The sequence below is a fragment of the Sus scrofa genome, chromosome 12 (genome assembly GCF_000003025.6).
Source record: "Sus scrofa isolate TJ Tabasco breed Duroc chromosome 12, Sscrofa11.1, whole genome shotgun sequence".
NCBI classification, from domain to species: Eukaryota; Metazoa; Chordata; class Mammalia; order Artiodactyla; family Suidae; genus Sus; species Sus scrofa.
Window position 1 is genome coordinate 51,794,514 of NC_010454.4, and position 25,208 is coordinate 51,819,721.

Here is a 25,208-nt window from a genome sequence, read left to right on the forward strand (position 1 = left end):
TTTTTTTGGACTGTGCTTGTAGCATATGGAAGTTCCTGGCCCAGGGATGGAACCCAAGCCACTGCAGCTGGATCCTTAACCCTCTGCACCACAAGGGAACTCCTTGCCAGACCTTTGTGTGTATTTGAGCCCCACGGGAAACCCCAAGTTAGCCACCAGCTTCGTACTCATAGATAAAGTTACAAATAAGAAGACAGTTTCTATCCTAAGCTATTTCAAGCCTGAAGATGATGATGATGTTAAAATCCCTACAAATATGGAAAACTATCATTTTAAAACACCTCCTGTCCTTCCACCTTAACTGATTTGAGAAAGGAGAGTTGACCCAAGCCACGAATCAGTGGATCACAGTTTCCTTTGACACAGTCAATGGCCTGATCTTCTTTGTGATACAAGTAAGTTTTGTGGTGGTGGTGTTGGTGTTGTTTTTTCAGGAAATCCTCTGGTACTACCAGGGAGAAATGTTACAAATCCCATGTATGGCTCTGTATGCTTTAGGGAAACACTATGAGCTAAGAGTAACGTAACAATGAGGAATTTCCGACTTCACAAAAAAAGGGTCTGGCAGTAAGCACCCCAGAATCCAGCAGCTCTAAGACTCAGGAGTATTCGCTGACTTTTCTTTGATTGTCTTAGCTTTCCCCTCCTGGTGGCCAGGTAGCTGCCGTGGCTCTAAGCCTCACATCTTCACGTGACAACACTGACGTTAGGAGGGCAAGTGGGCACTGCGTCCCATGGAATTCTTTTTATCAGGGAGGAAAAGCTCGCAGTAACCTTGCCGGAAGTCTCACTGGCCTGGATTGGTTCACACGGCCAGCTATGGGAAAGGCCAGGGAGAGGGTATTGGGCCTTTTCAGCCTTTCTGGCTTCATGGGCTTTGCCATCAAGGAAAATGGAGGAAGAGCTGCTAAATAGGTGACCAGGGCCACCACCGCCCTGCGTCAGTTCACTTTCACAAATTCCACTGTTATTTGCCCTTTTTCAGTTAAAATCTCAGCGTTGATAAGGAGTTCACTATAAGGTGTGGTGTCCAGTTTATACTATTCACTCTTATTCTTCTTCTTCTTCTTTTTTTTTTTTTTTTTTTGTCTGCCCATGGCATGTGGAAGTTCCTGAGCCAGGGGTTGAACCCGCACCACTACAGAGGTAATGCCATATCCTTAATCACTAAGCCATCAGGGAACTTCGCACCCTTTTTTCCTTTCTTTCTTTTTCTTTTTCCTTTCTGCTTTACAGGGCTGCACCCACGGCCCATGGAAGTTCCCAGGCCAGGGGTCAAATCGGAGCTACAGCTGCCGGCCTACATCACAGCCAGAGCATCTCAGGACCTGAGCCACATCTGCGACCTACACCACAGCTCGCGTCAGTGCTGGATCCTTAACCCACTGAACGAGGCCAGGGATGGAAACCACGTCCTCATGGATGCTAATTGGGTTTGTAACCTGATGAGCCACAGTGGGAACTCCTCATCCTTCTTTTCTGACAGGGTCTTGACCAATAAGAACTGACAAAGGATTGCCAATCGGATGAGGATAAGAACAGGAACAGCAATAGCAACATTAACAGGGGCCCAGAGTGACCAAAGACCGTGTGGTTCCAGGGGTCAATATATAGTGAATCTACCCCTTTGAACAGAAGGTGGGATGTAACCGGAGAAGAGCTGTATCCACCCCCCACCCACTCGGGCTTGCTCTTCCTTGAAACCCACTCGGATAGGCTAGTTCTTCCCTGCCCCTGGATAAAATCTCAAGGCAGGTGCCGGTGGATTTTCTGGTCACTCTACTGTAATAAAAAGGCCTCCAGGTGTGGGTTACACAGGTGCATGCATTTGTCAAAACTCAGTGAATAGGAGTTCCCATCATGACTCAGTGATAGTGAACCCCACTAGTATCCATGAGGATGCGGGTTCAGTCCCTGGCCTCACTCAGTGGGTTAAGGATCTGGCATGGCCATGAGCTGTGGTGTAGCTCGCAGATGCAGCTCAAATCTGGCGTTGATGTGGCTGTGGTGTAGGTTGGCAGCTGCAGCTCCAATTCCACTCCTAGCCTGGGAACTTCCATATGCTGAGAGGGCGGCCCCCAAAAAGCAACAAACAAACAAACAAACAAAAAAACTCAGTGAATACACTTTTAAGGTTTCTGCATTTCAACCTAAGTAAATTTTACCTTAAAAGGAAACCCGTATACAAATAATGAACTCTGGTTAGGGAGATGCACGCTAAAGTGTTTGGGGAAGGATACTCATGGCTGCAATTTACCTTGAAATGATCCCAAAGACCTGATTGCTATAGAGCCCGCCCACTAGGCCTGAGAAAAAGAGGTTCTTTGCACCACCCTACATACTGGCAGACCTGGGGCTGCAGGGTGGGCTCCACCCCCGACTTACCCACTTTCTGGGAAGAGAAAATAGAGGAGCAGCTGCATATGGGTCAGAGAGAGGGGCTGGAGCCATTTCTCCCTTTTGAGGTAAAATAATTCCCTCCATATTCCAGCAAATGTCTTTTTTTTTTGTCTTTTAGCCTTTTCTGGGGCTGCTCCTGCAGTATATGGAGGTTCCCAGGCTAGGGGTCTAATCACAGCTGTAGCTGCCAGCCTACACCACAGCCACAGCAATGCCAGATCAGAGCTGCATCTGCGACCCACACCACAGCTCACGGCAACACCGGATCCTTAACCCACTGAGCAAGGCCAGGGATTGAACCCCCAACCTCATGGTTCCTAGTCGGATTCGTTAACCACTGCGCCACGACGGGAACGCCCAGCAAATGTCTTAGATACAATTCAGTTAAGTTGTTCCCCCCACATGCCCCACTTCAGTGGGGAGAAAAAGAGATTCTCCTCCTTTGTGGAAACTGAGAGAAAGAGGCTGACTCCTTCCTGACTAAGGATATCTTTTCCTGACTTTGTCTGTGGCCAAGGGGCAGGGGTCAGAGCAGTGTCCTGGGGGCGGCCCAGCTCTGCCTCCCTGGCAGGTGCTCATCATCTGCCCAGTGTGGACTCCACTCTTTCCAGCAAAAGCCCCAGGTTTTCCTGCTGGATCCACTTCTTCCTCTTCTCTCCGTTGGTGCAGTCTGTGAAGAGCCTCATCCCCAGCTCAGGCCAGAGCATGTGAGCCAGCCTGGCCCATCAGAGACTCTCATTCCCTTGGCCACAGCGACCGATTGGCTGATGCTCTGATATCCAGGCAGGGGTCTTCTTGCACTGAAGTTTTCAGAACTTATCCCAGAGGATGCTGAGCTGAGCTAAGAAGAGAGCCCACTTCCTAATGGCATGTTTGAGCTCCTGTAAGCTGCCATGCTTAAAACAGGCAGACCCTCTGTATATTTTAGTTATTACTTGAGCCAATATTCTCTCTTTCTTTCTTTCTTTTTTTTCTTTTTTTTTCCGCCTTTTCTAGGGCCACTCCCATGGCATATGGAGGTTCCCAGGCTAGGGGTCGAATCGGAGCTGTAGCCGCTGGCCTACACCAGAGCCACAGCAACCCGGGATCCGAGCCACATCCACGACCTACACCACAGCTCACGGCAACACCAGATCCTTAACCCACTGAGCAAGGCCAGGGATCGAACCCACAACCTCATGGTTCCTAGTCGGATTCGTTAACTACTGAGCCACGACGGGAACTCCTGAGCCAATACTCTTTAAAGGCCTTCCCCTCTGCCCCTTAAGGCTTATCCTCGCCATCGCCGCCTAATTTAGATCTTATCATCGTTCATCTGGCTTAATGTAAAAGCTACCTGACCATTCTCCCCTCTCCCAGTGCATCTCCTACTTGCTGTCAGAGGGAACTTTTTAAAACACACATCTGATTAGGTCATGGCCCTGCTTCACATCCTTCCAGGGCACACTCCACACACCATGCAAAGCCCCGATAACTGGTTCCCGCGGGCTTTGTTTCAGCATCTCCTGTCCTCCCACCACAAGAGACCATTGGCAGGTACCCCAAAGCATCAAAATGATACTAAGGCTTTGTATAGTCTTTTCCTTCTGCTGGGAACATCCCTTCCCTCCTCCTCCACCCAGTAAACTGATCCCTCAGTACCCAGCTGGGGCGTCACTTCTTCTGAGGTCTTTCCTTGTGGGGTCAGGCACTTGCCCCCAGCATTCCTCTTGTACTTATCTCTGTGCATAATTGTCCCCATCTTCTGCTTACAAGTCTCTCTTTCCCATTGGATACTGGGCTCCCCTTGAGGACTGTCTTAGGGTGACTCTACCTTCAAGTTTACCCAGGAGAATTTTGGCTTTTGTTTAATGTCTCACTGTAATTATTAATAGCACCCTGTTTCACTCTCAGAAGTGTCCGGGTTTGGATGCTAAATTATGTTTGCCCTACGTATTTTTGAACAGAATCAGTGTTTTTCTTTTTGTTTTGCTTTTTAGGGCTGCACCCACGCGGCATAAGGAGATTCCCAGGCTAGGGCTCCAATTGGAGCTACAGTTGCCGGCCTACGCCACAGCCACAGCAACACCAGATCCAGGCCGTGTCTGTGACCCACACCACAGCTCACGGCAATGTTGGATCCTTAACCCACTGAGTGAGGCCAGGGATTGAACCCCCAACCTCATGGTTCCTAATCGGATTCATTTCCACTGTGCCACAGTGGGAACTCCCAGAATGTGTGTTAAAAATATATCTTTCAGGAGTTCCTGCTGTGGCACAATGGGATAGGCAGTGCCTCTGGAGCCCTGGGACAAAAGTTCGATCCCTAGCCTGGCACAGAGGGTTAGGGATCCAGTGTTGCCACAGTTGTAGCATGGGCTGCAGCTGTGGCTTGGACCTAATCCCTGGCTCAGGAAACTCCATGTGCCTCAGGGGAGCCAAAAAAGAAAGAAAAAAAAAAGATATCTTTCAAATGAGTGCATATATAAGTAAACCTCCCTAAGGTCTCATTTCCTGCTCTCAGAAAAATAACTGAATTAGATGATTTCCAAGGTCTAGACTTCTTGAAGTCATTCAAATAGTCAGTAATCAAAAGCTAAAACCAGAAGATTTAGTTTCTTCCCTTAGAGAGGGCCCACCATATAGAATCACACTTTCAAACATATTCACACCTGAAGCAACAACTTTGCAGACCACTACCTGCTGGGAGTCTGGCTATTGACACATAAAATACCGCAGACCTTCTCATCTACTGAAGACACAACCCTCAGAGAGCCCTAGTGAGAGCTGGACAATCTCCTAACAACAGACAATAAAACCAACTTCCATCTGTTCCTTTTCTTTTATTTTTTTTGTCTTTTTAGGGCTGCACCCATGGGTATGGAGTTTCTGAGGCTAGGAGTCAAATCGGAGCTGTAGCCGCTGGCCTACACCACAGCCACAGCAACACCAGATCCGAGCCATGTCTGCAACCTACACCACAGCTCATGGCAACACCAGATCCTTAACCCACTGAGGGAAGCCAGGGATCTAACCTGTGTCCTCCTGGTTACCAGTGAGATTCGTTTCCACTGAGCCACAACAGGCTCAGCCATGTCTCCTGAACTGTGGTATGCTTCAGTTTCTAACCTAGCCCACCTGCCTTCTCTGTATGCTCTCTGGTGGCCGGGAAGCAGAATGATATCCCACCTAAGTTATCACTTGGTTGTCAAAAGTCCTCCACCATAAATAGACAGGTAGCAGCTGACTACGGCCACATAGCATTTTACCCGAGTGGAGTGTGCAAATTATTATGGGCAGAACCACTGTGAGAAACAGCCAATTAATATTGCGTCCAGGTCCTTCAACTAAAAAAAAAAGTATTTTATTTACCTACCTCTCGTTGCCAAAATTTAATGCAAAGTATTAGATCAGCTATACTTGCACAATGTAAATATGCTAGAATCAAAAGCAACCCTCCAAATCGCTTAAAATAAACTCTCATTTATAAAGCGACCTGTGGACTAACAGCTTTTGAATTATTTTTAATATTAGATGTCTTGGCATTTATTTTTAAACAAATTGGGTGTCAGGGAACATGGCTTAGGTTTTAACCAAAATTGCAGGAGGTAGTATTTAAGAAAAACCAAGTTCCCCTGATGATTAAAAAAAAAAAGTTTATTTGCATAACTTGTACACATCTACGCCCCATAAGACATCAAACGAAAATAAATTTTCCGATACATTTAATGTTGACAGTCTACAACGCCATTTTTAGTGGCCAAGAATAACTCCTTCCTCTGAGTATGCTAAAAACTACTCTGAATGTCTCACTATTGCTTAGAAAAGATATGCAGTATTGCATAGATCAAATCTCTGTTATATCACTAGCCTAGTTTAATAACAATTCCATAATACTTTATAGTTTCAAATTTGCCTGAAAAAGAAAACAACCATATAGTTTTTTGTTTTTTGGTTTTTGGTTTTTTTTTTTTTTTTTGCTTTGCTTTGTTTTTTAGGGTCACACCTGAGGATATGGAAATTCCCAGGTTAGGGGCTGAATTAGAGCTGCAGCTGCTGGCCTCTGCCACAGCCACAGCAACAATGGATCCTTAACTCACTGAGCAAGGCCAGAGATTGAACCTGAATCCTCATGGATACTAGTCAGATTCATTTCTGCTGCACCACAATGGGAACTCCAGATTTTTTTCTTTTAATGTCAGCTTTAGCCACTTTGCACAGCAATTTGGAAACATCTAGTAAAACTGAAAATGTGGATACCCTATATGACCCAGCAACCCTACTTGAGAATACACACCCTAGAACAGTGGCTTTCAAAATTTTGGTACCAGGTATCCAATACATTCTTTTTTTTTTTTTTTTTTTTTTTTGTCTTTTGTCTTTTGTCTTTTTGTTGTTGTTGTTGTTGCTATTTCTTGGGCCGCTCCTGCGGCATATGGAGGTTCCCAGGCTAGGGGTTGAATCGGAGCTGTAGCCACCGGCCTACACCAGAGCCACAGCAACCCGGGATCCGAGCCGCGACTGCAACCTACACCACAGCTCACGGCAACGCTGGATCGTTAACCCACTGAGCAAGGGCAGGGACCGAACCCGCAACCTCATGGTTCCTAGTCGGATTCGTTAACCACTGCGCCACGACGGGAACTCCCTTTTTTTTTTTTTTTTGACTGTGCTCCCATTACATAAGGAAGCTCCTGGGCCAGGGATGGGACCCATGTCACAGCAGCAGCAACACTGGATCTTTAACCCACTGAGCTAACAGGAAGCTCCTAATATTGTTTGTTTTAATAAGAAAGTGGTACTTACATACCTTTCCATCTATAGTGGACTACAAGGTCCATGGGGGCTGCACTATTGCTGCTTTGCTCACCCTTGCCTTTCTAGTGATCCACCTGGTGGGTGCTCAGTAAGTGTTTGTGGAAGGAGGGGAAGATGTGTGAGATAGTAGGGGAGAAAATATGAATATTGTTCTGCAATTTGCTTTGAAATTTAACTATATTTAGGGGCCATCTTTTGACAGATGTAGACTTTTTTTGGAGTTCCTGGGCCAGTAACGACCCAAGCCGCTGCCTGGCAGCGCAAGATACTTAACCCAATCGAACCTGTGACCCAGTGCTCCCAAGATGCCCCCGATCCCGTTGCACCACAGCGGGAACTCTCACAGATGTAGTCTTTAACTTAGAGGCATGGTCAAAATATTTGTGATTTTTGTATAACTAATAAGCTTATTTTTCTACTGTCTAAAAATAAGACTGAGGAGTTCCCTGGTGGCTCAGCAGGTTAAGGACCTGTAATTGTCACTGCTGTGGCTGGGGAGTAGGTTTGATCCCTGACCCAAGAACTTCCACATGCTGTAGGTGAAGCCTAAATAAATAAATTAAAATAAGGAAGTATTGAAGGTGTTCAATCTGTTAATCACCATGGGCTGCACACTACTTCCACCTACTGGTGCATTAAGAAATCCACATATTATGGGCAAAATGGCCTTTGCTGTTAAGAAAAAACCAACTGCATATTTTGCCCTTATTTTGTTTAGGGTTATTCTGTAATTCAGACAGGAAATTGAACTATTTACTTGAAGACCTTTCCAGAAATGAGATAATTAATGTTGAACTCTTTCTTACCCCTGCAATTTGCATGTACATTGGAGGATTTTCTTAAGATAATATATGTAAATGCATTAACATTTCTCAGACCAAACAGCAAAACCAATGGTTAAAACAAGTTAATAGATTATTTTATTCATTTAAAGACATTTTTATTTCTCTCTCTTTTTTTTTTTTTTTAATTTGTCTTTTCTAGGGCCACACCCATAGCATATGGAGGTTCCCAGGCTAGGGGTCTAATCAGAGCTGTAGCTGCTGGCTTATGCCACAGCCCCAGCAATGCCAGATCTGAGCCTCATCCTCAACCTACAACACAGCTCACGGCAATGCCGGATCCTTAACCCACTGAGCAAGGCCAGGGATTGAAGCCGAAACCTCATGGTTCCTAGTCGGATTTGTTAACCACTGCGCCACGATGGAACTCCTCTCTTTTCCTTTCTTGCTTTTATTTGGCCTCTGGTTTACATGGTGAGAGAGTCTTTAAAACTGCATGCAGGAGTTCCTGTCATGGCTCAGCAGAAATGAATCTTACTAGCATCCATGAGGCTTCAGGTTCGATCCCTGACCTCGCTCAGGGGGTTAAGGATCTGGCATTTCCGTGAGCTGTGGTGTAGGTCACATAGGTGGCTCGGATCTGGTGTTGCTGTGGCTGTGGTGTAGGCCAGCAGCTACAACTCTGATTCGACCCCTAACCTGGGAACATCCATATGCCACCAGTGGGCCCTAAAAAGCAAAACAAACAAACAAACAATCAAACAAACAAAAAAACAACCCAAAACCCAAAAAATTGCATGCAGGAAAAAAAATACCAATACATAATAAATGCTCAATAAAAGTTTGTTGCTGATAAAGAAAACACAAACATCCGCGGCCTTTTTTTCAATATCTCAGTTTGTTGTTGTTGTTGTTTGGCGGCACCCCTGGTATGCGGAAGTTCTGGGCCAGGGATCGAACCTGCACCACAGCTGTTACCCAAGCCACAGCAGTGACAACGCCAGTTCCTTAACCCACTAGGCCACCAGGGAACTCCTTTAATACCTCTTTTTTGGTCACTTTTGTATCCTTGATGCCTGGCACATAAGGGATCCCAATAAATATTGGGGAGGGAAGGAGAGAAGATGAAGAGAAGGAAGGTTGATTATGCTCAAAAAAAGAGGTAGAAGGCTATTATAGTTCACAACGCCTTCCATCTCGATGATTCTAGAATATTAGCAACCATGACAAAGAAGCCATGGTGAATTACAAAGATTTAAGAAGCAACCAAAAATCTTTCCAAAGCAGGGATTCAGGGCTCCCTACCCTTCATTACCAATGAAACAGCCTTGTCCTAAATACAGCTGCCAAGGAGTCCTCATTTGTCAAATATTCATATCTAAGTCTCCAAGGTTAGGAATCTGGGAGGGGAAAATTCACCAAAACCTGAAACTAGTCACCCATCAACTTCCAACTAGTCCTCTTGCAAAAACCCTTTCCCACTTAATATCCCTGTCTCTTCCCACTTATCTAATTAACGTCTTGTCCCTCAAGTGATGTAAACATTGCATAACAAAAATAAAATACAGCACAACGAAAATGCATGACAAAGCAACATGACAAATCTTCCAACAAAAGAAGCAGTATTTCACAAAATACATAAAGGTGACGGGGGGAAGGACTTGAATCACAAGCAAAGCCACTGACATGAGAATGCTGAAAAGAAGATTGATACAAAGAAGCCTCCATGAGGATCCATGAGGATGCGGGTTGGATCCCTGGCCTCACTCAGTGGGTTAAAGATCTGGGAGTGCCATGAGGTGTGGTGTAGGTCACAGACGCAGCTTGGATCTGGCGTTGCTGTGGCTGTGGCGTAGGCCGGCAGCTGCAGCTCTGATTCGACCCCTAGCCTGGGAACCTCTATATGCTGCGGATGCAGCTCTAAAAACCAAAAAAAAAAAAAAAAAGAAGAAGCAGCAGAAGCATCCATGATAGTGATAGACACTTCACGTTCTGGTTATCTCTTGCTGCTTAACAAATCACCCCAAATTTACTGACGAAAACAACAGCGTCTCATTATCACTCACAGTTTCCATGGTCAGGAATTCACGGCGGGGGCGGGGGGGGGAGGCAGTTTGCCACTTGGGTGGTTCTGGCTTCAGTCTCTCATGCACGTGCACTGGATGGTGGTGCCCCCTCCTCACTCCCAGTTTCTTTGCCCATTTGAAGCCCAAAGAGGTCTCTGCTGCCCTTGGGATAAAGCCACAAAGCCTACCTATGGCTTTCCAGGCATTCTGTGGCAGGCCCAAGCTTTCCCAGCTCATTCACTCTTGCTGTTCACTCACACTGGCCCTGGGAGAAACAGGAGTACACAGTTTCTGCTGCCTGTTCCTTGCCCCCTACATCTACTACTTTGTCTGTCCTAAGAGCTGTCTCGTTTTTCTAGCAAAAGCAAAAAAAAAAAAAAAACCCAAACCGACTTTTCTTTCCATCTCCTGATGGGTCTGGCCATGACATCTGTGACATCTGGCTCCCTTTTCCTACAGGTCATTCTAGCTGGTCCATCAAGGTACCTCATCTACTGGATACAGTGATGGGTCTAGGGTTGGACATGTGATCCAAGCAGAACCAGAGTCCTTGTTCTGTATTTGCTGTAATCCTGCTCACTGGAACATACCTCCATGTGGGGAAGAAAAAAAAATTTTATGAAGTTAACACAGAGAAAAGCAAAATGAAGAGACAGAGAGAGAGAGAGAAAAGAGTCCTGGTGTCCATGCTTAAATCCCTGAACGCTGGTCTTTCTGGAAGCCAGTCAAGCCCCTGGACTTTGCAGTTACATGAGCCAGGTTATGTTCCAGCAGATGTGGGTTTCTATCGCTTCACTGCCCTTCATCTGCCTAACCCTTCAGGGAGAGCGTGATGGCAGAGAGGCCTTCCCAGGCTCTACCCTGCAGTCACATCTTTTTTTTTTTTTTTTTTTGTCTTTTTTGCTATTTCTTGGGCCGCTGCCGCGGCATATGGAGGTTCCCAGGCTAGCGGTCTAATCGGAGCTGTAGCTGCCATCCTATGCCAGAGCCACAGCAACGCAGGATCCGAGCCACGTCTGCAACCTACACCACAGCTCACAGCAATGCTGGATCCTTAACCCACTGAGCAAGGCCAGGGACCGAACCCGCAACCTCATGGTTCCTAGTCGGATTCGTTAACCACTATGCCACGACGGGAACTCCTGCAGTCACATCTTCTATGATAAACTCCTAGGGCATCATGTCCTCTCCAGCATAGTGTGCACGGCTATAATCACTTCATGTTTATTCAAGGAATGCTTTAAATATCTCCTCCTCCTGACTCTAAGTTCCATCAGAGGACCCTGGGTTTTGCTCAATATTCACTGCATTCCCAATGCGTGGCAGAGAGCCCTACATATTTGTAGAGCAAATGAATTACATAATGAATCCCCACGGCTGCGGGGGCAGCACGTGAAACCCAGATGAGATCAGAAAGTTTTGGGTTCTTTAAGAAAAAAAAAAAAAAAAAGGTCTAAAAAAAACCAAAATAAACTACCCTCAAGATGACTTTATATTTCTCAACAAAACTGAAGTTACTGTTCGTCCCTCAGCTCTCCATTTTCATTCTTCTGATGTTGGCAGATCTTAGTTCTTAAAACAAACAAACAAAAAAACCCAAAAAATCTTTTGTTACGTCTAAAGTAATATAAGACATGCAAGAAAATATCCATGGCCACAATTTTTCTGAAAACAACAGAGTAAATGGAGAGAGGACTAACCCTGTGAGATTTTAAAACATATTAAGAAGGGACAAAAAGTACCCAAAATACATAACCAAATACAAATGTAATCTTAGTTAAGGACAGACAGCATTTAAAATCAGTGAGGGAAGGGAAGTTCCCATTGTGGCTCTCTGGTTTCAAACAGACTAGTATCAATGAGGATGCGGTTTGATCCCTGGCCTTCCTCAGTGGGTTAAGGATCCAGCGTTGCTGCAAGCTGCGGTATAGGTCACAGACGTGGTTCACATCTGGTGTTGCTGTGGCTGTGGCATACACCAGCAGCTGCAACTCTGATTCTACCCCTAGCCTGGGAACCTCCATATGCTGCAGGTGCAGCCCTAAAAAGCAATGATAAAAATAATAATAATATAAAATTAGTAAAGGAAAAAAGACAAAACAAAACAAAATAAAAGCAGTGAGGAAAGAAAGGATAATCCATTAAATAGGACTCAGAGAGGACAAGTAACTTGCCCAAAGTAACACAGCCCATAAATAGTGGGCTCACCCATACTGTCTTTCTGAGCGTCTCTTTGCAGAACTTCCCCTTGAAATATTTCGCTATCCTTGTTTATTTCCGTACTGCTAAGCCTTTGACAGCGCATTGCGAACGGAAGGCAGCAACGAATGAGACCACAAAGGCACGCACGGGGAAAAAAATTTTTAAGTTAGAACAAAAATGGGTTTATTTGGTGGGGCCGCCTACCCAGATGCACGGCCCCAGGCCGGCCCTGGGCGCGTCTAGGACTCCGGGAGGACTCGTCGTCTCTTCGTCTCGCTGGTGGCCTCGCTCACGTGGCGCAGCGCCCGCAGGTGCACCAACCTGCGCCGCGCAGGACCCTCAGGACTCGGCTCACGCGAGCCCCAGCGGACGACGCCCAGCCCTCCGAGTCTGCGGAGGGAGACCCGCGGCCGGGCCGGGGACGGCCGCCTGGGGGAGCCCGCCGGAAGTGGCCGGCCGCCGGGGCCGCGGTGTGCGTAACGGTGGCATCGCGCCCGACGCGCTGGCCGTGGATGGGGTCCCGGTCGAGCGGGAGGCTAGTGGCCTGGAGGTGAGACCCCGCTGAGTTCGCAGAGCTGGGGGCCCCCGCGCCTGGGTGCCCCCGGGAAGCGGGGTGGAGAACAGATCTTCGGGTGGGCGCCGACCCCTCCTGTCTCCGAGTGGGTAGAGGCTAGAGCCTCAGGAAGCTTGGGACGGTGCGCACGCGGCCGGGCCTTCTATGCCCTGGGCCCTCTTCTGGGTATGGACGCCCCCCGCTGCGTCCCCCTTCTCCAGCCTGTTTCAGTTCCCTAACAGCATATTGCATCCTTCGCCCGCCCCCTGATCCCTGTCCGGAATCAACCGCCAGGCATGAATTGACCCTGTTCCTTGCCCAGCTGTGCCAGGCGCGTTTGTAGATCTAACTACAAGATCTGGTTTCTACGCTCCAGGAATAACTGACAACCCGGTTGGGAAGCCTAGACTGAACCACAGGAATGAACTGTATGGTTCAGACATGCCCTAACACCCCAGCTAAAATATTGGTACTGTTGGGAGTTCAGAAGAGAGAGGGATTTGGCTAGTCTCGTCTTTGTAAAGGTCTGCATATTCTTTGAAGTGTAGCTTCAGAAGTCATTTTCTTTGGGAAGCCTTCCAGGATTGCCACCTCCCTCATTAAGCTTTTCATCTTTTTTAGTTTATTCAACTAGGGCTTATTTAGTGTCTAATTCATAAGCACTTACTATCTGGTTTCATGCGTGTGTGTATCTGAGACTCAAGTTGCTGGTGTGTGGATCACACTTTATGTGGCAGCAAACTCGTTTTTGGCTTAGAAACCCCTAGAATACAATCCCCATTAGGGCAGGGGCTGTGTCTTCTTCACCAGAGTGTAGAACAGTGCCCAGACACTGTAGGCTTGCATTAAATATTTGTTCAATGAAAACTGGTCATTTGGCCAGAAATAGTAAGAAGAGGGTATATGTTTAGAAGCAAATGATGAGTTTTTAGGCATTTGATTCGTCTTGGCTGTCAGTAAGACACTGGACTGAAGACGCTTTTTTTTTTTGGCCATTTCTTGGGCCGCTCCCGCAGCACATGGAGGTTCCCAGGCTAGGGGTCGAATCGGAGCTGTAGCCACCCGCCTACTCCAGAGCCACAGCAACTAGGGATCCGAGCCGCGTCTGCAACCTACACCACAGCTCACCGCCATGCCGGATCCTTAACCCACTGAGCAAGGCCAGCCAGGGATCGAACCGCAACGTCATGGTTCCTAGTCGGATTCGTTAACCACTGAGCCACGACGGGAACTCCCTGGAGATGCATTTTGGACACAGACTGAAATGTAGGTGATGAAAAGGAGTTGTAGATTTATGATTCATTCTGGACAAAGGTGATCACTGAAGCCAGAGGTGATATGGTCAGTGAGACGCTGACTGTAAAAGGAGAGGACTTGGCTGAGCCTTAGTACCACCAGCATTTAATGGAAGGAAAAGCTGAAAGGGTAAATACAACAACAAAGTAGAGTGGGTGGAGTACCATGCAGTATGGAAGCTAATCGAGAAGAGAATTTCTGGGATTATTTAGACAAGGGGAAGAGGGAAGAGAGTTAACCTACAATTCGTTTATTCAGGGGTTTTTAATTGAGCAATCATGATGGTCCAGGTGCTGTTCCAACACTGCACAAAACAAAGACTCCCACCCCCATGGAGCTTACACTCCAGAGGCTTATTCAGTAGTCGCGTGTTCCCTTCTGTACTTTGGGGTGGGTTTTTCTCTGTGTGCACAGTAACACTTTGGAATAAGTGGTATTATGTCTGTTTTCCCCTTGCAGAAATGATGGTTGAGGGAGATGAAGAAGCCAGGATTCTAACTTGGTTCTGCTTGCTTCCAAAGCCTGTTGTTCAGAATTCCAGCTGCCTCCAAGCTATAACCTCCAGTGGGACTTTTCTGCTTTAGATACTGCTCATATACACAGTCCAAAGTCTGTGTGTCCATTCTAGATTTTCCTCCTGAGTTTCTCACTCCCTGATCCGTCGGCTTGCTGGACATTTCCTCTTGGATGCTCCCCAGGTCCGTCAACTACAACAAGTGGAATTCACCAGCTCCTCCCCCTCCCCAACTCTTTCACTCCCACTTCCAACTCAGGCACTTGTCAGAGTTAGGAACTTGGGTGTCATTCTTAACACGTGCTCTGTTCGCTTACACTTCCATTCAGGACAGCACCTGTTCTGCCTTTTTTTTTTTTTTTTCTTCTTCTTTAATACACTCCCTCAGTTCACTCCTCGCTGTCCCCAGTGCCAGGAGCTCACTTAGGCCCTAACAGTCTCCATCATAGGTACTGCTCTTGTGTCCTAATTGTATCCCAGCTTTCAGCCTGGCACCCTCCAATCTTGCACAAAACAAAGACTCTGTAAAGCTGTCAGAGCAGTCTTTTAAAAAGATTGAAGTTCCTGTTGTAGCTCAGTGGAAACAAACCCGACTAGTATCCATGAGGATCCGGCTGTGGCTTAGGCTGGCACCTCTAGATCTGATCTGACCCCTAGACTGGGAACTTCCATATGCCAAGGATGTGGCTCTAAAAAGCCCCTGCTCCCCCAAAAAAAGAAGAAGAGAGAGTAACGAGAGGTGATTTTTACCCCTGAGTCTCACACATTTTTAAAGCGGGGCAAGATTATCTACTGAGACCAAGGGGTTGCGTAAAGTCGTAGAGATTTTAAAAGAAAAGAGAAGGTATGGAGTAGCTGCTGCTGCCAACTCCCCACTGGGGGTTACAGAGGAGGAACTTCTGTTTAGGAATTCAGGATGTGGCAGGAAGTGGCTGTGAATGAATCACGAAGGGGTGCTGGGCTCCAGGTCCACACTCAGTGGGATTCCTGCGCAGAAGAGATGCTGGAAGAGGAGACAGAGCTGGTCTCACTAGGTAAGGCCTGTGTCCTCTCACATAGACTCCAAACACCCCGAGTTCTCTGGGTTTTGGTTGAAAAACAAAAAAGCAAGAAAAGGTTTGAAAGACCTCAGTAGAATGGGAGGATTAAGGATTCTCAATGGCTTTGACTCTTGGCGGCAAGATGCTTCTGCTCTTTGTGGAAAGCCATCTAGCCTGGTCTGTGGAGTTGGAAATTGACAGCTCCTTGGCTTTCCCTGAGCTTGCCCTGTCTCTTCTTTCCAGTCCTGTGAGAAACCACTCGATGACCAAAACGCAACTCATCTTCAGATCCTCACACTTACTCTTCCCACCTTGAAAACCTACTCTTCCTTCTCTGACCCCTGTCTTCATAAAGAGCACCATGTCCCACCCATTTCCTAAGTCAGAAAACTGAAGGTCATTCTTGACTTCTTTGTCTTTTTTTTTTTTTTTTTTTTTTTTTTTGCCTTTTCTAGGGCCGCACCTGTGGCATATGGAGGTTCCCAGGCTAGGGGTCCAATCGGAGCTGTAGCCGCCAGCCTACGCCAGAGCCACAGCAACACCAGATCTGAGATGCATCTTCGACCTACACCACAGCTCACGGCAACGCGGATCCTTAACCCACTGAGCAAAGCCAGGATCGAACCCGCAACCTCATGGTTCCTAGTCAGATTCGTTAACCACTGCGCCACGACGGGAACTCCACTCCTTTCTTTCTCCACATGCAATTACCATGTTCTGTTGATTCAGGTTCTCCCACAGTGGACAGGGCTCGCCTTATTCCAGCACTGGCACACCGTCCTGTTATCCGTTTACACACATATCTCCCTTTACTGAACTGTAAGTTCCTTGAGGGCAGGGATGTTCGCCTTTGTATTGCCAACACTGAATGCAGCAGGAATAAGGGGCGTGTGCTTAGTTAATGGAAGTTAGGTGAACAGATCAGTGAACCACATGAAATACTGATGCCCTTTCCCGGAATCTCCAAGTTCAGCTTCATTGGATTGGAGAGGAGGACTCACCTCTGGTCATGCCTGTGTTTGAGATACTGCACCTTCTCTCCACGTCCTCTTGGGAAGATTTCCTTCAGTGACTCCCTTTTCCTTTGACCCATGGAACTGGATGGAAATTTTGAGCAGAGACTGGTACCATCTCTGCAGGCAGTGTTGTGTGGGAGTAAGGACTGGCTGCTTGCCATCCCCCTGTCTGTGGCAAAGGCTGGTCCTGGTGATTCGTTTGGACAGGAGTCCTTTTAACCCTACTGCTAAACACATTTTTGTTTCTCCTCTCTGAGCCCCTCGCTATTCTCATATCATCTTCACTTTGCTCTAAAGTGAAATGATAATGTGTATCTGCATCAGTCAGGATCCAGTCAGGAGACAAAAACGCTACCAGGAGTTTAAACAAAGGACATTTAGAATAAGGAACATTTAACTAGTACAGCTAGTTAACTACTAAAAGGGTTCAAGGAAGACTAAGGAATATAGTCTGTATTCTAAGGAACATAGAAACAGGTAACACAGGAAGCAGTCTTACTTCTAGGACTAAGGAAGAGTAAATAAGAAAGGAACCATGAATTTAGAAGAGGACTCCCCACCCTTCAAGCTGGGATTCAGATTTTTTGGGATAGGTTGTGGCCGCAAAGAAGCACAACCTGTGGGTGTAAAGAAACTTATCCGAGGGCTTAGGCCAGAGCTGGTCTGTAGGTGTGGCCTGCCAGATGGCACAGAAATTCACTGAAGGGTGCAGGCAGGCTGGAGGTAATCTATCGGCAAAGCCTGCTGGGTGGCAGAAAAACTCATTGGAGGGTACGGGCAGGCCAGAGCTGGTCCACGCCATCAAGTCTCCCTTATGCTGATTTGACAGCCCCACCAGAAAACAGATCAGCTCACAGGTACCGGGAAGAGAAAGCCCTTTCTCTTCCTGTGGCTGCCGGTGTTCCTCCAGCACCCTGTTGACTAAGCCAGCGGACAAAGTGGGACTGTTTACGGGATCCAGCTCCAGTGTCACAAGACAGACATAAGGGCATGGGTAATGGGATCCCATTTTTATGTCAGAAAAAGATGTATGCCCAGAAATAAGATTGGGAGCATACACAATAAGATGTTGGCAGTGGTCATCTCTGGGTGGCAAGATCATGGGATTAGAGGTGCTTACTAGCTTCTCCTCTGTGCTCTTCTCTGTTTTTGGTTTTTCCTATAATGAGCTTGTAGTATTTTTATGATCAGAAGTAGAACAAAAAGAGTGTTTCTCCATAACTTTAAAAGATTATTTCTCAAAATTAGGGGGGGAAAACTGACCATGAAGCATGTTAAGCTATGGGTCTTCTGTTAAAACTGCCTGGGTCTGCTCCAGATGCTGTCGCTCCCTGTCATGACAGACAGATTGGCACAATTTCTACTTTCTCCCACTGCCTCTCCTCCTTACAGTGCAATTTGTAGAACATAATTATTTTTACATTGTCGTGGTTTAAAGCATTTATTTTTCTCTTCTACAAAATCAATTTCCCGTTGTTTAATGTTCACTTGAAGATGGAGTTCACCTCACTTGTCATTGTTTTCGCTGAGTTTTGAGAAATACCTTTACTATCTTTTAATAATGTGTTTCTAAATTTTGAACATGATATAGCAAAACAAAACCCCAAAAAGACCACTTTGAAAGATAATTACAACAAAGCCAATTCTTTTTTTTTTTTTTTTTTTTGTCTTTTTGCCATTTTCTGGGCCACTCCCGCAGCATATGGAGGTTCCCAGGCTAGGGGTTGAATCAGAGCTGTAGCCACCAGCCTACACCGGAGCCACAGCAACGCGGGATCCAAGCCGCGTCTGCAACCTACACCACAGCTCACGGCAACGCTGGATCGTTAACCCACTGAGCAAGGCCAGGGATCGAACCGCAACCTCATGGTTCCTAGTCGGATTCATTAACCACTAAGCCATGACGGGAACTCCAACAAAGCCAATTCTTTGCAGTATTTTATTTGAATGTTATATAAATAAAATCCAGCCTAGATATGGCAGTTTGTGCTAGATACACATTAATTAATAACTCTCAGGCATAAAGGGTAATGATTTTGGGGGGGCACACCTGTGGCATGAGAAAATTCCGAGGTTAGAGATCAAACCTGTGCCACAGCAGGGAACTGAGCCACTGCAGTGACAATGCCAGATCCTTAACCCACTGAGCCACATGGGAACGCCAAAGGATAATGATTATTAAGAGTAATAGTAACAGCTTTGACACTGACATAGAGCTTTCTATATGCCAAGCATGGTTCTAAATGTTTTACATATATTTACATGCATTCAATCCTCATAACAACTCTATGAGGTAAGAGTTGCTGAGTCTTGCCTGAGGTCACACAGTCAGTAAGTGATGGAGCCAGGATTCAAACCCAGGCATTGTGCCCTACAGTTGGTTGAGAGTCCATGCTCTTAATCTCTATGCTGTGTTACCTCTTATCCATTACAAAAAGACGACTGTCTAGAGAGTTCCAGTCCCAGGGCCAAGGTGAAATGGCTTTTCAAGCTCAGAAATGTATTTTAGCACCTGGGCAAGGTCAGGGACTTGATGATATGGACACTCAAAAGCAATAAGCCCATCTGTCTTTCAATCATAGTAGGACACAAAATTGCCATACATAGGAGACAATCCACCAGAATACCATACAGAAAAATGCCAGGTCTGAGAAAGGGAGAACTGATTTCTATTAAAATAGCAGCCACTTTTTGTTTGTTCGTTTGTTTGTTTGTTTTGGCTGTGCTCATGGCATGTGGAAGTTCTTGGGCCAGGGACTGAACTGAAGCCACAGCCATGGCAACACTGAATCCTTAACCGCTAGGCTACCAAGGAACTCTAGCATTTTTTGGGGGGGGGGTCTTTTTGGGGCCGTACCCACGGCATATGGAGGTTCCCAGGCTAGGGGTCAAATTGGAGCTGTAGCCGCTGACCTACACCACAGCCACAGCAATGACAGATCGGAGCCGCGTCTGTGACCTACACCACAGCTCAAGGCAACGCTGGATCCTTAACCACTGAGCGGCCAGGGATCAAACCCGCCTCATGGTTCCTAGTCGGATTTGTTTCCACTGCGCCATGATGAGAACTCCAACTCTAGCGTTTTTATTCTGAGGCATAGTTTCAGATGTTTAACTGTCCTGGTGTATTGGGAGGAATGGTTAGTGGGCCAGTTAGTCACTTAGCACATCTCAGCTCCACTCCAAATCTACCCTTCTTTGCTTTGCTTATGTTACTGGAGCTGGACCATCTCTCTGTTGCCAGCTGGTACAAGATCTAGATTTTGTCAACAGAGGATACTGAAGGGAAATGCAAGGCCATAGGAAAAGGAAGGAACTTCTCTTCCTGGTGCTGATGTACTATTTTATTTTTTATTTATTGGTGTAGCTGCCAGCAGATCAACTTGTGGGAGGCCTGGTGGCACTTGCCCCAGTGGGTTGCTTCCTATGAACCCATTCTGGGCTGGCCACAGGGCCCAGCACGTTCCTACCCATCAAATAGGCTGCTCCCACACACCAGCTCCAGCCTGCCCCCTGGCAAATTTCTTCTCCACCAAGAGGGTGCATGTTCCTGTGGTGGTCTCAATCCCTCTGAAAAGGTCTGAATCTCAGGCCCATGGAGAAAGAGTCCTTTTCTAAGTTCCTTGTTTCTCTGTCTGAGACTTTTCAGTATAGGAAAGTGGTGAAATTTGTATTTTAGGAATTATAGGATGGTCTACTTATCATTTCAGATTCTGAAACCTGGAATAAGATGAAAGATTGGAAGTCAAAGATGGAAATTTCTGAAGAAAAAGATTCAGCAAGTGCTGTATCAGAAAGACTCCAAAGAGAGATCTTCCAGGAATGTCAGTTAGTGGAAAGCAGTGATCCTGAGGACAGATACTGAAGAACTGGGTAAGCCCCTTAGAGGATGCAATGGGACAACCCCCTTTCCGAGAGAGAGGCATAAGGGATGTGAATGTGATCCCCAAGGAAGCTGTTTCAGGAAAGAGAGGCCATGGATGTAAGGAAAGAGGAAAAATACTTTCTACAGGAGAAAGCGCCCACACATATGAAGTCTGTGCCCAGAGCTTCAAACAGGAGTCACAAGTAACTGAACATCAGAAAACTGATAATATGAAGAAAACTTATGAATGTAAGCAATGTGGGAAAACTTTCAATCGGAGCTCAAATCTGATTATACATCAGAGAATTCATACAGGAAAGAAACCCTATGTATGCAGTGAATGTGGAAAAGACTTTAATCAAAGTTCAAATCTTATTATACATCAGAGAATTCATACAGGAAAGAAACCTTATGTATGTCATGAATGTGGCAAAGACTTCAATCAGAGCTCTAACCTGGTTCGACATAAGAGAGTTCATAACCATGAGACTCCCTATGAATGTAAAGAGTGTGGGAAGGCCTTCAAGGGAAACTCGAACCTTGTCCTGCACCAAAGAATTCACCGTGGAGGGAAGCCATATGTATGTAATGAATGTGGGAAGGCCTTCAATCAAAGCTCAGATCTTATAATACATCATAGAATTCACACTGGAGAGAAACCCTTTGAATGTTATGAATGTGGACAAACCTTCAGTCAGAGTTCACACCTTGTCACACATCAGAGAATACATACTGGAGAAAAACCCTTCAAGTGCAATAACTGTGAAAAGGCCTTCAGGCAGCATTCACGCCTCACTGAACACCAGAGACTCCACAGCGGGGAGAGACCCTATGAATGTCACGAATGTGGGAAATCCTTCACTGGGCGCACAGCCTTTAGTAAACATCAGAGACTACATACTGGAAAGCATGTTGAATGTGAACAAGCCTGCACTTCTGACTTGGACCTTATCCAACACCAGAGAGTTCACAGGGAAGAAAAACCTTATGAATGTACAGAGTGCGGAAAAACCTTCCGGGGAAGTTCAGATCTAATTCGGCATTGGATAACTCACACTGGAGAGAAACCCTATGAATGTAGTAAATGTGGGAAAGCCTTTAGCCAGAGGTCACACCTTGTTACACATCAGAAAATCCACACTGGAGAGAAACCCCATCAGTGCAATGAATGTGGGAAAGCCTTCCGACAGCGTTCACTCCTTATCCAGCATCATAGAATCCACAGTGGTGAGAAACCCTATGAGTGTAAGGAATGTGCAAAAGCATTCATCTGGCACACAGCTTTTCTCAAACATCAAAGACTTCATCATGGAGAGAAACTTGAGGAATGTGAGGAAACATTCAGCCAGGAAGAGTTGCTTAGAAAAGAGCAGAGAATTCGCCAAGAAGAGAAAGCTTATCAGTGCAGTCAGTGTGGTAGAATTTTCCAAAGCAGCTCAGACCTCATCCGACATCAGGTAACTCATTCAGAAGAGAAACCCTTTGAATGTAAAGAATGTGGGAAGACTTTTAATCAGAGCTCAGACCTTATAAGACATCATAGAATTCATAGTGGAGAAAAACCTTATATATGCAATAAATGTGGGAAGTCTTTCAGGGGCAGCTCAGATCTCATTAAACACCACCGTGTTCACACTGGAGAGAAACCCTATGGATGCCCTAAATGTGGGAAGGCCTTCAGCCAGAACTCACACCTTGTTACTCACCAGAGAATTCACACTGGAGAGAAACCCGTTGAATGTAGCAACTGTCAGAAGGCCTTCAGTGGGCACACAGCTTTCCTTAAACATCAGGAATGTCATACTGGAAGGGAGCTTGGGGAACACAAGAGAGTCCTCCAACAGGACTTATTTTCATCGGTAACACAGGCCTGATGAAAGGAGTAGAAGCCTGCTGGAGACAACTTTTGCATTATAGAAGATTTGTATTGCTGAAAACCTTTCAAAGGAATGAAAACAGAAGAGCCCTACTGGATGGGAAACATAAAAGTGTAATCAGGTGGAAAAGCTCTTGGACATAATAGCTTTTTTCTGCCTCAGAGTTGACACTGGACTATGGCCCCCAGAATATGATTACTTGAGAATGTTTTAGAGGACTTCCATCATTATTAAAACCATTAGAAAGCACTTTGCCAACAAACTAAACTCCTCATGGAAAGAGCCATTTCAAGTGACAAATATAAACCTGCTTTAAGTACTTTAGGGTGATTAAATATTTCTCTGGAATGAATTCTTCCCCTTAGATACGTACTTTATACATATTCCCCTTTATCTTCTTTAAAAAATATGCTTATGCATATGTGATAATACTAATTAAAATGATCCACTAATGCAGTTCCCATTGTGGTTCAGTGGGTTAAGGACCCAACATAGCATCCATGAGGATGCAGGTTCAATCCCTGGCCTTGCTCAGTGGGTTAAGGATCTGGCATTGACGCAAGCTGCAGCATAGGACACAGATGCAGCATAGATCTGGCATAGCTGTGGCTGTGGCATTAGACAGCAGCTGCAGCTCTGATTCAGCCCCTAGCCACAAGCCCATATACTGCAAGTATGGCCATTAAAAGAAAAACGAAAATGATCCACTACTGATAGAAAATAGGAAATAACAGAAATGACTTGACAGCAGGAGAGCTGAAGGCCAGGACCCAAGAACCAAGTGAAGTGTTCCCTAGAGAAAGAGTGGTGGCTCCTAGTAGTATCAGGAAATGAAGAACGAGGATAGAACAGTGGGTGTTGGGAATGGGATCAGACCAAGTGCCAGGTCAGAGCATTTAGGTGACATGAGTTGGTGGGAATTAGAAGAAAGCGACTGTGGAAGGTCAGGTGATTAGAGGAGAGTGGTTTTGTCTTTTGTCTTTTTTTTTTTTTTTTCTTTTTTAGGGCCGCACATGAGACATATGGAAGTTCTCAGGATAGGGGTCGAATTGAAGCTACAGCTGCCACCCTGTACCACAGCTCATGGCAACACTGGATACTTAACCCACTGAGCAAGTCCAGGGATTGAACCCACATCCTCATGGATACTAATTGGGTTCATTACTGCTGAGCCACAACAGGAATTCCCGAGAGTGGTTTTGTCTTGAACCAGGGCTTTGTTATTATTTGAGAACTGGAGCGTCTAAGGAGAACTCGAGAGAGATCAGTCATTTAACCTAATAACTGATATTGGTAATTAGGCCCTACCTATCTGTACAGTCTCTGAATCATCACATATTTCTTATACCCTGAACAAGAAATTATGAATTTACAGGAGTCGTCAGATTAGGAAGTTACTGAATGGGACAATGTAAGGCAAGAATTTCAACCTCATATCTTTCCCCAGTGGGAGTAGCTTGTGAGATGCACAGAGAGGATCATTTTTCTCAGTGGGATGATTTTGCTCCCTAGGGGACATATGACAATATCCGGAGACTTTTTTTTTTTTTTTTTTTTTCCTTTTAGGGCCACACCTGCAGCATATAGAGGGAGGTTCCCAGGTTAGGGGCTGAATTGGAGCTGTAGCTGCCAGCCTACACCACAGCCACAATGCCAGATCCCAGCCGCATCTGCAACTTGCACCACAGCTCACATCAACGCTGGATCCTTAACCCACTGAGTGAAGCCAGGGAGCAAATCTGTGTCCTCATGGAGCCTAGTCTCATTCGTTTCTACTGAGCCATAACGGGAACTCCTCCGGAGACATACTGATTGTCACAACTAGGAAGAAAACATTGGCACCTGAAGACCAGGGATGCTGCTAAATATCTTACAATATATAGCTTCCCCATAACAAAGAATTACCTGGCCCCAAGTGGCAGCAATGCCATTGCTGAGAAACCCAGCCCATGGATATTTAGAACACCAGTCAGCTGAGACCATTTAAGCAAGCATTTCAGTGTGGCGTGGGCAATGCATCCCAAGGGGATCCCAGATTCTGACTTAAAAAAAAAAAAAAAAAAAAACTTTAATTTGATGAACTATTTCAGGAAAGGCAACGTGGTGTAGTGGAGGGAGCACAGACGTGGGTTTGAATCCAGTGTGACAAACTGGCTTCAGGACCTGGAACAAACTCTGTAATTCCTCTGATCTTCATTTTCCTTATTAGTAACGGTGATAAAATAATGTGCCTCATGGTGTAGTTGTGAGGTTTACATGAAAAAACTGACATGTTCTGTTGACACACAGAAGGGAATCTGGCACTTTGATCATTTTTAAACAGAAGATGAAATATCTACAAGGAAAGCCTGAGATATGTAAGATAGAGTGGTGTCTTGTGGTTGGTGTAAAGAATATGACACGTTAAAGTTCAAAGTGTTGGGGGCTGTGACTTCCCCAGAGGGGCGTCCTGAACAGCGGAGGATGTCTTGAAGTGGAGAAGCCCAGCCACACCACCCCTGAAAACTGGCTCCTTGTGGACGACGTGTGGCACACACTCTGGAAGCCTGCCTGTCCCCAGCACCTGCCTCAAAGGTTTAAGCTCTGGCAGTCTCAGGTAAGCTAATAATATTTTTACATGAGAGTATCTTTTTTTTTTTTTTTTTGTCTTTTTGCCATTTCTAGGGCTGTTCTCATGGCATATGGAGGTTCCCAGGCTAGGGGTCCAATTGGAGCTGTAGCCGCCGGCCTGCGTCAGAGCCACAGCAACATGGGATCCAAGCCGCGTCTGTGACCTATACCACAGCTCACGGCAACGCCG

At 46.0% G+C, this 25,208-nt stretch overlaps 2 protein-coding genes across 5 annotated transcripts in view; one reads left to right on the forward strand and one right to left on the reverse strand.

Moving 5' to 3' along the window:
* RABEP1 (rabaptin, RAB GTPase binding effector protein 1) overlaps positions 1-25,208 on the reverse strand; it is a 265,953-nt gene that overhangs the window by 192,286 nt on the left and 48,459 nt on the right. The gene's annotated exons all lie outside the window — the stretch shown is intronic.
* Positions 11,110-25,102, forward strand: ZNF594 (zinc finger protein 594). Its single transcript, XM_021067742.1, is given in 4 exon segments — positions 11,110-12,797; positions 15,518-15,644; positions 20,377-20,523; positions 20,526-25,102. Coding segments are annotated over 4 exon segments (2,496 nt in total). The 5' UTR covers positions 11,110-12,455; the 3' UTR covers positions 22,406-25,102.